The sequence below is a fragment of the Astatotilapia calliptera genome, chromosome 10 (genome assembly GCF_900246225.1).
Source record: "Astatotilapia calliptera chromosome 10, fAstCal1.2, whole genome shotgun sequence".
NCBI classification, from domain to species: Eukaryota; Metazoa; Chordata; class Actinopteri; order Cichliformes; family Cichlidae; genus Astatotilapia; species Astatotilapia calliptera.
Genome location: NC_039311.1, coordinates 32340911 through 32354002, shown reverse-complemented (window position 1 = coordinate 32354002; position 13092 = coordinate 32340911). Strand labels below are relative to the sequence as shown.

Genomic DNA, 13092 nt, shown 5'->3' with positions numbered 1-13092 from the left:
AGTTAACATGAGAGAATGAGTAACTATTGATGTACTTTATGCAGTAACTTTATGAATTTAAAGAAAACAATCTTAATGGGGTTTTTTTTTACCTCACAAATGAAATGCATTTGGAAATCAACAACTCAAATTTTACTGTACAAGAATCTCACTTAAGATTATCACAATGACATGCCTAATGCCAAATTGCCTTATTATAATGGATTGGTTTTATATAGCACTTTTCAGGGCACCCAAAGCGCTTTACAATTCGACTAATTTCCACTATTCATTCACTCTCGCATTCACACACTTATTATTATTCTTTCAGTTTAGGTTCAGTTTCTTACATATACAATACTGAACCAAAATGGTGATATGTGCTGATTTTGTGAACTGTTCCAAATTCACTGTTCCAGTCTGATTTGCCAACATATGCACAGTAGTAAGAACAAAATTGGCTAGTGTGCATGTGTCATAAATGTGAGGGATTTGGAGTATTGTTTTAATTCAGCTGTATTTTAAACGGCCTGTTTAAGTTCATATAAACATCTCAATCAGATTTAAGTCCAGAGATTGTCTTTTTTGGTTTTAAATGAAAGCTACGGTATAAGTAAGAATACTAAAAATTACTTCCATGCAAAGGTATTCTCTTGGCCATTACTCTGATTCATTACATCGGTATAACCGGGTGTTATTGCTGGTTTCATACCATTATGTTCTTCTTAAATACTAATTATGTATTTAGCTCCAATAAAACTGCACAGTCCTTGTGTCTGTGTTTAACAAAGGCTTACCAGCAGATAGCGAACATTTGCTTTTGTCTTTAATGTCATCTAATTTAAATTAAACTTCATGAATGAGACAAAACCACAGATTGGCTTAAGCTTTTATTTTACACAAACATACACACATTTTGAAATGCTGACTAAAGTTTTATACATTCGTTTCTTACAGCAGTAAAAACATTAACTTCCATCTAATTATGATTAAAATAGCTGTCAGAGATGATCTCCCTTTAGATGTTGAATTTCTATAAAAACAAACAGAAACACATTCTGTTTATGATGCCAAAACCTTCTTGGATACACAAAACTTCAAAAGGGCTTTTTGTAGGTCTTTGGACTGCACACCATAAATAATGGGGTTCAGACTGCCTGGAACCATATAACACAGAAGAGCAGAGATTTTTCTGTACTCTGAGTACTGAGGGAAGCGATGCAGAGTAATAAGTGCCATTCCACTAAGTGTCAAAATCAGATAAACAACCAGATGAGTGCTGCAGGTCTTCAACGCTTTACTGTTCAAAGACTTGTTCTTACTGGTCAGACAAACCACTGCAATGCTTGTATAGGAAAGAACTATTGCCCCTATAGAGCCCACATAAAGAGCCACAGTGAAAGTGATACCATAGATGTTGTTAATGACCACACTTTCACAGGAAAGTTTAAACAATGAGGCATTGTCACAGTAGGGGTGTGTGATCAAAGTCCTGCATCGACTCAGTCGTGTGGTCAGACCTAGAAGAATCCCGACCAAAACAAAGGCCACTCCCCAGGCACAAACTGTCAGCTTGATCATCATTTTGTTGGTCATTATGGAAACATAGTGAAAAGGATTACAAATGGCCACATATCTGTCATAGGCCATAATCATGAGAACAGTGTGACTTGTGGTTCCAACCAAGTGCGCAATGTAGGCCTGAACAACACACTGATTATAACTAATGAGGCGCTCAGATGGAGGTCTCATAAGGTCTATAAGCAAACGGGGCACCACGTTAGAGTTTACAAGAATATCATTCAATGGCAAGTTGCAAAAAAGGAGATACATGGGCTGGTGAAGATTCTTGTTCATGACAATCAAAATAGTAATGCCCACATTTATAATCATTATAAACAGGTAGGAGAAAAACAAGAAAAGAAAGGCGGGGTAGAGAGAATCCTTTGAAGTGTTTAAGCCCTCTAACTGGAGGATGTAGCTGTTGTAGGTGTAGTTCTCCATCATCCTGAAAGAACGTTATTTTACACTTACAGATCTTATGAGATAGTAAGTCCATATGATCTTATCAGAAACAATAAAAGTTACAGGAGGAACTTTATAGTAGTGAAAACAATGAGGCTGAGTTATAGAAAAGCTGATGTAAAGCTGTTGGTAGACTAATACATCAACGCACAGCTTGTTTGTCACTGTTCTCCGCTGTCTTATAGGCACAGACTCCCAGAGGGTGTCCACATTGCCTCAGATTTTGAATGATGTAATTGAAATGATAATAAGATCAAAGGTGCTTTGTTCATGTAAACTCAAGGCAAATCCTTTGTTATCAGGGCCCTTACCAATAATAATCCTCCAATAGAAGGCACACAACACCCACAAATGACCAAAATAGCTATGATAAGAAAACCCTAATGGACATAATGCAACCTTTCCATTGCCCAGAGAAAGAGGTCATCCCCTCCTCCAGCGGATTGTCAACTCCCAAGAGCTCATACATGAGTTGAGACAAGGTCTTCAGGCCTTCCAGTGCTCTGGTCACAGTTTCATCAGGGGGAGTATTGTTGAGAAGAGAAGTGGGTCCTAATTGCTCTGCTAATCCTTCTACTGCATCACAAGTTAAGTTTGCGTACCTAAGCACATTGTAGTGGATGTAATTAATAAGGTCAACAATCTAATTTGGAGTAATTGGGATAATTGAAATAATCCCCACAACTACTGGCAACGTTTTAAACCCAGCCACAATTTGGTCAGCCAATTTATATTCGTTTGGAACCCCTCTAGGCAGCCCAATAGCCTCTATACACGTTGGTGAACCCACAGAAAGGTCAAATGAGCCTATCGAGCGCTTCCTCAAAACATGGCATCCACGCTTCGCTGTTAATTGGGCAATGCCGGGTTCACCCAGTCGCACCCCCTTTTCACCCACTAAAACTAAAGGCGCCCCGACACGTACCATGACACACAGGCCAGAAGTCCAGCTAGGGATTCTGACGAATAGCCTGTACTCACCGATTTGATTTACCTTTCCTCTGGACAGATACATCACAGCGGATCACCAGTCAGAGTCGACATCTCCAGCGTCGTGCTTGTGGCTTCCCTGATCGCTTACTGTAAAATTAAAACAAGTATAGTTAGCTTTTCTCGGGGTGAAATGTCCTGGACCTGTTTTGTCATAAATTTGTGGGGACAGCCTGGCCAAAGTGGAGTAGTTTCCTGTAGAAACAGCACTTCCAGTTAATTTAAACATACAACCAAGTCCCCCATGTATCAATGGGATACAGAGGACCAGGTTCAGTGAATACATGTGGGCGGGCGGCTGCGCACGCCACACAGTCTAACACCTTTTGCTCTTTTGTATTTTAAATTAGCCAATCTAGCCACAGATTGCTATCTTTATACTCACTAGGTGTCGGTTCTCTTAGTTGTTACGCTTCTTTTCTTTCTATGGGCCCTCTCTCCCCCTTTAACGGATGGACCACATGTGGGATGACCGCTGTATTCGGGCAATTGACATAGCTTTCGTAATAGTTTGTGATTTTATGCTAATACTCTCCCATTACTTTCCAGCTTCACCCAATTCTTGTTGTTTCCTGCTGCCACCTTTGTGCTCAAACAAGAACCTCTTTCTGAGGGGCTTGTGAGCTATGTGAGAATGCTCTTTCTGGACTTTAGCTCAGCATTCAATCATATCATCCCGGAGATCCTGGTCCAGAAACTGTCTCACCTGGGACTCTCCACCCCCATCTGCCTCTGGATCAAGGACTTCCTGACAAATAGACCACAGTCGGTCAGACTCGGCCCCCACCTGTCCAGCACCATCACACTCAGCACCGGGTCTCCACAAGGATGTGTTTTGAGTCCCCTCCTGTTTACGCTCTACACATCCGACTGCTCCCCTACCCATCTCTCAAACACCATCATAAAGTTCGCGGATGACACCACAGTGGTTGGACTCATCTCAAGGGGGGATGAGTCGGACTACAGAGATGAGGTCAACAGACTGACTGAGTGGTGTTCAGTTAACAACCTCCAACTGAACACCACAAAAACTAAAGAACTTATCTTGGACTTCAGGAAGGGCAGAGCAGACCCGGCCCCACTTTACATTCACGGGAACTGTGTGGAGAGGGTACACTCCATGAGGTTTCTGGGTGTGCAGATATCTGATGACCTCTCCTGGACTGCAAATACTACGGCGGTGGTTAAAAAGGCCCAGCAGCGTCTCCACTTTCTGAGAGTGCTCAGGAGGAACAACCTGGAGGAGAGGCTGCTGGTGACATTTTACAGAGCCACCATAGAGAGCATCCTAACGTACGGCATAACATCATGGTATGCAGGGTGCTCAGCTGCGGACAGGAAAGTACTGCAGAGGGGCATCAACACAGCCCAGAAGATCACTGGCTGCTCTCTGCCCAGCCTGGAGGTCACTGCAAACTCTCGGTACCTCAGCAGAGCTGGCAATATCATCAAGGACCACTCTCACCCCAGCAACCAACTGTTTGAACTATTACCGTCAGGCCGACAGTACAGGTCACATAAAACCAGGACAAACAGATTCAGGGATAGCTTCTTTCCCAGAGCTACCACCGTAGTAAATAAGCACAAAAACAATTGAACCTATTGTCAAAGGAGCTTGCAAAGAAAAGCGTCTGGACTTCTTTAAGTTGCTTGAAGACGTTTCACCTCTCATCCGAGAAGCTTCTTCAGTTCTAAGGTCAAATGGTGGAGAGTCCCAGATATAACCTAGTGGGAGTAACCCCCCACAGAGGGACAAAAGGACCCCCTGATGATCCTCTAATCGCCTGAGCCAAGGTGTGAAACTGGGTGTGGGTCCCAATCAGCCAGAGTTTCGGGTGTGTTCATTGTGAAACCTGGCCCCACCTTATCATGCGAATTCCTGAGGTCAGATGGCCCAGGATGTGAGTGGGCGTTAAGGCGTCTGGGAAGGATCTCAAAACTGGATTATAGATGGCAGAGAGTTGTCGTAAACCCCCGCCTCTGTTCAAAGATGGTCGCTCACAGTGGACATAGATGGCTTCTTTCACTCCTCTTTCAAACCATCTGTCTTCTCTGTCCAAAATGTGACCATTGGCATCCTCGAAAGAGTGACCTTTATCCTTAAGATGCAGATGGACTGCTGAGTCTTGTCCTGTGGAGGTGGCTCTTCTGTGTTGTGCCATGCGCTTGTGAAGTGGCTGTTTGGTCTCTCCAATGTAGAGGTCTGAGCATTCCTCGCTGTACTGTACAGCACACACCACATTGTTTAGTCTGTGTTTTGGCGTTTTGTCTTTCGGGTGAACCAGTTTTTGTCTGAGCGTGTTGCTGGGTCTGAAATGCACCGGGATGTCATGCTTGGAGAAAACTCTCCTGAGTTTTTCTGATACACCGGCTACATAGGGGATGACAATGTTGTTGCGTCTGTCCTTCTTATCCTCCCTCGCTGGTGTCTGGTCTTCTTTTCTGTGCCTCTTTGCTGACTTTAAGAACGCCCATTTAGGATAGCCGCACGTTTTGAGTGCTTCCTTTACATGTGTGTGTTCCTTCTTTTTTCCTTCAGGCTTAGAGGGAACATGTTCTGCCCGGTTGTGTAGGGTCCTGATTACTCCAAGTTTGTGTTCCAAAGGGTGATGGGAGTCAAAGAGGGAGTCAAAGGGTCAAAGTCCAGACGCTTTTCTTTGCAAACTCCTTTGACTACGATGACCTGGATGACTGAGAACCTTCACAGACAATTGAACCTATTCCATACCGTCACTGTCATTATATTATGCTGCTATTCATACTGTCATTATATTATGCTGCTATCCTGTATATATTGTACATACTATTGTTTGAGTACTTACGATTGTTTTTTTGTACTTTTTATATTTTACATTTATATTTATTATTGAAACTTGCACCAAGGGAGTGGCACTCCAATTTCGTTGTACTCTGTACAATGACAATAAAAGGCTATTCTATTCTATTCTTGTGACCTTTGTTAGGTTTGTAGCTTGAACCCATCCGCTGGAACGTTGAAGACAATATAATTACACTGCTAAGCAAGACACAAATAGGCAAAGTTCTTCATGTTACTCGTGCACGGGAGAGAACCGGACAACCGCTTGACTCCAGTTGGTCTCTCCGTCCTCCCGTAACACTGTCCTTTTATTGAGGTTACATGAATATGCATAGGTTCATTAACATACGACGTCTACATACAAACAAAGAGTACCTTGCCTGTGTGTGTGTGTGTGTGTGTGTGTGTGTGTGTGTGTGTGTGTGTGTGTGTGTGTGTGTGTGTGTGTGTGTGTGTGTGTGTGTGTTGCTGATCAAAGGGTCAAACATCCTTGGTCAGGAAGAGGGTAGACTGGACCCCCCCCGGTGAGGAAGTCCAGCAGTTCATCTAAACAGAAAAGCACTTAGACTAGAACAGACGTAGCTACGTTAATCCTACCATAAAACAATTAAGACAAGATGCGACCTCTTCCCGTGCTCCCAGGATGTAGGTGTGCATTCTAGTGTGGAATGCACACCAAGCCTCTGTAGCCTGTTAAAGATCACACAACTTATCACTACACAATTGATTATACACCTCTAAGCATCTATGGTTAAATATTTCTAAGCATAAATGACAATCAACAATACAAACTCTAACAACCTTCTTTACAGTTAAACAGCTAATCTTCCAGGACGGGTGATTCTCTCCGCTCTTTTCCTCTTCTTGCTTCAAACTCAGGGGTGGAATACCCTGAGGTCCGGGATTTTTTCTGACTCAGCCAAGTCAGGACCTCCGGCCTCTTTGGTGCAGTGCTTCTGTATTTCCACCAACCCCCTTCGTGATTATTGCTGTGGTTCTAGAATCCTCACGAGGTGACTAGCAGGAGCCCAAATGGCATGACCCTTGACCCCAATTGCTATCTTGGCAGTCTCGGCTTCTGCTACCAAGGATCCTCGTATCTCCGTGACCTCACCTAGTGTCTGCTCCTTTCTCTGTAAGAGACAGAAAACAAAAACACCTCTTTGCCTAGCCTTAATAATCTACTGTTATTATCCATTGTTCTTCTAGTGATTCAAAGTTGGTTTAGAATATCATATTCGGAGCTCTCTGACCCAGAGACTTATTCTAATCATAATCTATGTGTTTAAGTGTGTTTGCAATTACCCCTCTGCACTCTAAGTCATTTCAGTATACAATATATCAGTCCGGACAATCACGCGGAACAAAGCTTTTGGCCTTCAAAAGACTGAGTGCCAACTCTTATGAGCACATTCACAATGTGTGTATGAAAATAATTATAACTGCTTATTTTAGTAAAATAAATCAAACATTTTCAACCCTAACCTTCCCTCGTTTCACACATTTTAACATGTGAACAATAGAGCATGTGTTTTGTTCAGCCTGTCTCCTCATGAAAATGCACTAAATGAACACAGGCATTTTATCTTCTAAACACGATTCAGTTTCTTTTGATCGTTAAACCTGTGTATTAATAGCATTGGAAGTTTCAAGATGGCGCTGTCTTTCAAACTTTTTTTTCTCCACCTTCCTTTAGTTTGTGGAGAGCAGGGAACTTATTTTGCTGCTATTGTCAATAATCATCATCATTACCATTGCATTAATAATATAATCTACAGCATTGATATTGCATTCAGATGTTTAAACAGTGTGTGTCTTTCAGAAAGACTAAGTTGCAGGCTGACAGGAAATTGCATGTTTGCAGAGTGTGCCTTTTGCAGAAGTGAAACCGAAAGCAGAGTCTAAGTGCAGGTTTTTCTGAGGAGCTGTTTGGATGATGCTATTTGAATAACCAGGTTATTCATTGTTATCTTTTATTTCATTTATATCTGTTGATTAAGCTTTTAGTAGAGGTTCTTGATTAGGACATTTATTCAATATATTACACATATTGTTTCAGTTGTGTTAAAAGTCATTGTGGTTTTGATCTGACCTATGTATGAAATGTATCTGACGTTGAAGGGGCGTCATTAAATTCAAGCCCTGATGGTATAAAATATCTGCTTATGCTTTGATTAGTCGGAGATCAGCGCTGTCTGTGAACGGAGCTGGTCCCCCCACGCGTGTATTTCATTTAAATCAATTGTTTGACCAAGCTCTTCTGGACCATGGTGTTTTGTATTCTCCTTCCTCAATTTTTGAACCTTAACAAGTTACTTTACTTTCTACCTTTTAGATATAGTATGGATAACGCACTTTTTAAAACTTCTGGAACCAGCTCCTTCATCTACTCGAGAATGGAGCTGCTGGCACTAAACACAAAGACACAGACTGGCATGAGACACAACATCCCAGCCGAGCGAAACAGGAGCTACAGAGGCTGCAAGGCTGGAGTGAGGAAAGCGGATCACCAAAGGCGATATATGCCATCAATCCCGACAGTGATAATGGGCAACGTGAACTTGTTACAGAATACGATTGATGACCTGTGCGCTCTGAACAACCACCGACTCTACCGTGGGTGCAGTTTGTTTATCTTCACGGAGACATGGCTTACCAAGCTAACGCCGCAGGCTAACATAGATCTATGTGGATTCACATCCGTGAGAGCCGATAAGGGACACAGGCCAGCGGAAAAAGCGGAGGTGGGGGACTCACTGTCTACATTTTAACATTTTGTACATTTTGTAACCCTGGACACGTCTCCGTTAAAGTATCGGTATGCCGACCGGACCTGGAGCTGCTAGGCATTAGCTTGTGGCCGTATTATCTACCTCGGGAGTTCAGTCATGTGATCTGTGTGTGTGTTTACATCCCTCCAAGGGCCGACGCAACAGCTGTCTGTGAGAAAATACGCACAGTTACAGCAAGACTGCAGACACAACACCCCAAGGCTTTCATTATTATATCTGGAGACTTTAATCATGCCACACTGGATTCTACTCTGACTGCTTTTCACCAGTTTGTGAATTGTCCCACAAGGAGCAACAGGACAATTGACCTACTGTATGCTAATGTGTCCCCCCACTAGGGAAGTCAGACTACAATCTGGTTTACCTACAGCCACAATACACACCCTTTGTCCAAAGGCAGCCTGTGACAACACGCTCCATTAGAAGATGGACCCCAGAAAAGGAGGATGCTCTGAGGGACTGTTATGACACCACAGATTGGGATGTGCTTCTGAACCCACAGGGTGAGGAGATAGAGGGGGCGACACACTGTCTGACAGACTATCTCAACTTTTGTGAGGACGCGGTCGCCCCTGCTAAGATGGTTATCCTAATAGGGCTTTGGAGTTGATGTCACGCCGCAGTGCATTGTGGGATCATGGCGCCATGTCAGTAAGCCAGAAAGCAAAACAAGCGCACAGTACTGGAGTGTTGGATTCGGGACTGCCAGAACCATGCTCAAAATCAGCGCAAAAGACAAAGAGCTTTATCGTAACCGATTGTGCCCAGACGCCAAGAGACAGTACTTTGAAAAAATTGCGTGCATCTTTGTGACCTTGTTGTGTGGACACAGAGAGACCTTGCTGTGACTCGCGTCTTCCCTGCTGTGGATTTCTGGAAACCGCGCTTAAAGAAAGCACAAGACTTCTTTCGTAAAATGTGCCTTCCTGAACTTGTTGGGAAATACTTCTCGAAACAACGTGCTGCTCTAAATAGCCTGTAATGTTTCATGTTGTGGTTAAAGATTGATGACAGCTGTGTGGTGCGATGTAAATAGTTTGCATTTCATTTTTATGTGATTGCTGTGTACATGTGAATAGATCTATAATAAAGAAAAACAAACAAATATACTATTCTTTTTTGTTTTATTAAAACAACTTCACACAAAGTACAACTATTTACAATGTACAGTACATCCAAAAGAACAGCTTTAAGAATACTCAACAGGAGCAAGTGTCATTTGGCCCTGGTTTGACAACAACACTGGGGCACATATTAACAAAAACACAGCAAACCTTAACGATCTTATCAAGAAGTGTTGTGTCTTCAGCCTCACATGATAAGAGTAATCAGACTGGCATTGTAGTGTGTAACATTTTGAACTTGTTGCGCAAACTACCTATTACTCGCTCAACATGAATTCTCAGGTGGGCAATTGCTCTCGTTTGTTCAACGTCCCTTGCATCAAGTTGACAGTAGCCTTTTGTGAAAGCTGGAATCTTGACCTCCGCACACATCATTCCTACAGCATCTCTGATGTCAAAGCCTCTGTCAGCCAATACTACGTCCCCTGGTAACAGCTTTTGAAGAATGCCACATCTCTCTATGATGTGTTTATCTGATGCACGACCCCCCCATCCCCTGGAAATGAAAGAAATAGCTCCATGGGGTGTAATCCCGATGAGGTATTTTATGGTGTGTGTACCCTTGTAATGAGAGTATGTTTGTGCGCGTGCCTTTAAATTAGATGGTCTTTCTGTTCGAATCTCAAAACAGTCAACAATGATGGCTACTCGTTTTCCAAAAGTTTCAGTAAACTGTGGAGGCATTGTCGCCTGCAGACAGTGCCTCTCAGGCCAGTGCACCAGTGCTCCTAAGCGGGCATACAAAACATCAATGGTATCGGTGAAGACAGAAGACAGTGTTTTGTGGGACACATCGAATAGATGACAAAGATGCTGGACTGGAAGATCAAGTCTCAGACGCATCAGTGTGAGTAAGAGCATTTGGAAACCTGTCAGTGTCTTCGATATTGGCAGGAAATCTTTGACAGTGTTGAAGAGGGACATCAAGACAGCATAACAATGAAGTCCAGTGTAATAGCTTACTTTTTCGGTATTGTCCTTTAAGAAAGTTTCATTCAGCTCTGTCTTTTGCAACTGTGCTCGAAGCAGTCTGTTCTCCTCCAACAGCCGGTTTATTTCTGCTCTGCCCTGTTGACTGCACACACAGTCCTTCGTCTGCCCTTCAGCTTCCGTGACGCTGTCACTCCCATCACCACTGTCCACATTTGCAGCTGGTACGTCAACCTCCACTTGTCCAACTGCTGTCCACTGCCTGCATGTCATGGTTATTTTGTTGTTGTTCTTCTGTCAGACCTTCATCGATCATCAAGCCTGTAAGATAAAAAATAGTGCATAGACTTAAGGTTAATGTACACCAATATTCCAATGACAGGTGTGTGATTCATCTTTAAGTTATGTGGGGGTTACCTGCAATGGGTGCTCTTTTTCGCTTCCGTTGCGTATGCCTTGCGTGCCGGTCCGAGTCTGACACAGGTTTGTCGTCGTGCCCCATGTGCAGTGTTGGTGCCCAGTCTGGATTTGTTACATCCATTTCATATGCTGGTTTGCCTGCAATAATGCCAAATCAAAAGCTACTCAGTCGACATGACGTGGTTCTGCAGCATCACACGTTAGCATGTTTTATCTCATTATCTATGACCGCAGCGCATTGAGAAAAAACACTAAAAGCCTTTTAATAGTGATATGAATTAATTTAGAACTCACCGGAGAGAAAATGCCGCGAGCAAACCAACAAAAAGCTGGGGATTGCACGGAACTCGATATCCGCTCGTCTCACCGCTGCAATCCATGCCTGGCGTCTTTGTTTGGTGATATCGGATACATGGGATCCCTCACGTCGCCGCCAGGATGGAAAACGATGAAAAGATAGCCCATTATCCAGGTTCTTGCCTTCACGATCATGAGCTCTAACGTTGCAACCGACTACACACCACGTACGAACCATAGCTGAAGCTGTATCCTTTGTCTGGCCTACTGTCATGGCGGCGGGGGGCGTGGCCCGCCTCCTGTGACATCACGCTCCAAAGCCCTATAGCAAACAGTGGGTTTGTTATTAGGATAGGGAAAGCTGTCCTCAACATGAAGAAGAAGGCCTTCAGGAGCAAAGTGAAGGAGGAGATGAAAGCAGCACAGCGGGAGGTGAAACGCTGCCTGAGGGAAGCACACCTACAGGAGGAAGGTGGAGCAGAAGTTGGAGAGGAACAATATGAGGGGAGTCTGGAACGGCGTGAAAACCATCACAGGCCACAACATCAAGAACAGCACAGTGGGGGGGACTGTGGAGAAGGCAAACGAACTCAACAACTTCTTCAACAGGTTTGACCAGCCCACAACCCCCCCCCCCTCACCCTCACCTTTACTACAGAGCCCTCTCCCTACTCTCGTACCCTCCTCGCTCCCCCCCCCCCCTCCCTGACACTATGACACCCCTTCCTCCTCCTCCAACCCCTCTCTAAACAGCATGACAGCCCCCCCCCCCCCCCCTTTCCAATCCACTCCCAGTGTCATAGTTGACCAGGTCAGGAGACAACTGAGGAAGCTTCGCCCCAGGAAGGCAGCAGGCCCAGACAAGGTGTGTCCTAGGATGCTAAAGGTGTGTGCTGCTGAACTTGGGGAGCCGCTACAACGAGTCTTAAAAAAAATACATAAATACAATTTTTATTTATATAGCACCTTTCAAGACAGAATCACAAAGTGCTGCATATAAGATTACAAGTCACAAGATTACAAGATAGATTTAAAAAGACAAAATAAAACAGGCAAAAAATTAACCAAAAGCAGTTTTAAAAAGGCGAGTTTTGAGTTGTTTTTTAAAAAACAGCTACTGAGTCCACAGTTCTTAATGTTTGGGGGAGAGAGTTCCACAGTCTCGGTACCACAGTGGCAAAAGCTCTGTCACCCTTAGTTCTCCTCTTAGTACACTCAACAAAAATATAAACGCAACACCTTTGTTACTGCTCCCATTCCCCATGGGATGGACGTAGAGACCTAAAATTCATTCCAGATACACAATATAACCATCCCTCCCAAACAGCGGTCACAAATCAGTCCAAATGTGTGGTAGTGGGCACATCTGCTATATTGAGATAATCCATCCCACCTCACAGGTGTGCCACATCAGGATGCTGATCTGACATCATGAGTAGTGCACAGGTGTACCTCAGACTGCCCACAACAAAAGGCCACCCTGGAATGTGCAGTTTTGTCTCACAGCAAAATGCCACAGATGCCACAAGCAATGAGGGAGCGTGCAATTGGCATGCTGACAGCAGGAATGTCAACCAGATCTGTCGCCCGTGCATTGAATGTTCATTTCTCAACCATAAGCCGTCTCCACAGGCGTTTCAGAGAATATGGCAGCACATCCAACCGGCCTCACAACCGCAGACCTCGTGTAACCACACCAGCCCAGGACCTCCACATC

The 13092-nt window shown here is 43.9% G+C and overlaps 1 protein-coding gene across 2 annotated transcripts; it reads right to left on the bottom strand.

Annotated features, from left to right (window-relative positions):
• Positions 1-685: 685 nt before the first annotated feature.
• LOC113030136 (olfactory receptor 52N2-like) lies at positions 686-1986 on the bottom strand. Of its 2 annotated transcripts, XM_026181300.1 has the most exons (2): positions 1071-1986; positions 686-711 (listed from the first exon to the last, which is right to left on the bottom strand). In XM_026181300.1, exons 1-2 carry the CDS (start codon positions 1984-1986, stop codon positions 686-688), a joined length of 942 nt encoding a protein of 313 aa, XP_026037085.1. The 2 variants fall into 2 exon arrangements, with proteins under 2 accessions (XP_026037085.1, XP_026037084.1); XM_026181299.1 differs by lacking the exon at positions 686-711 and having other exon boundaries at positions 1042-1986.
• Positions 1987-13092: the final 11106 nt, after the last annotated feature.

Bases quoted from the DNA above. Each gene is read 5' to 3' on its own strand.
- LOC113030136 (XM_026181299.1), bottom strand. From the start codon at position 1,986: ATGATGGAGAACTACACCTACAACAGCTACATCCTCCAGTTAGAGGGC.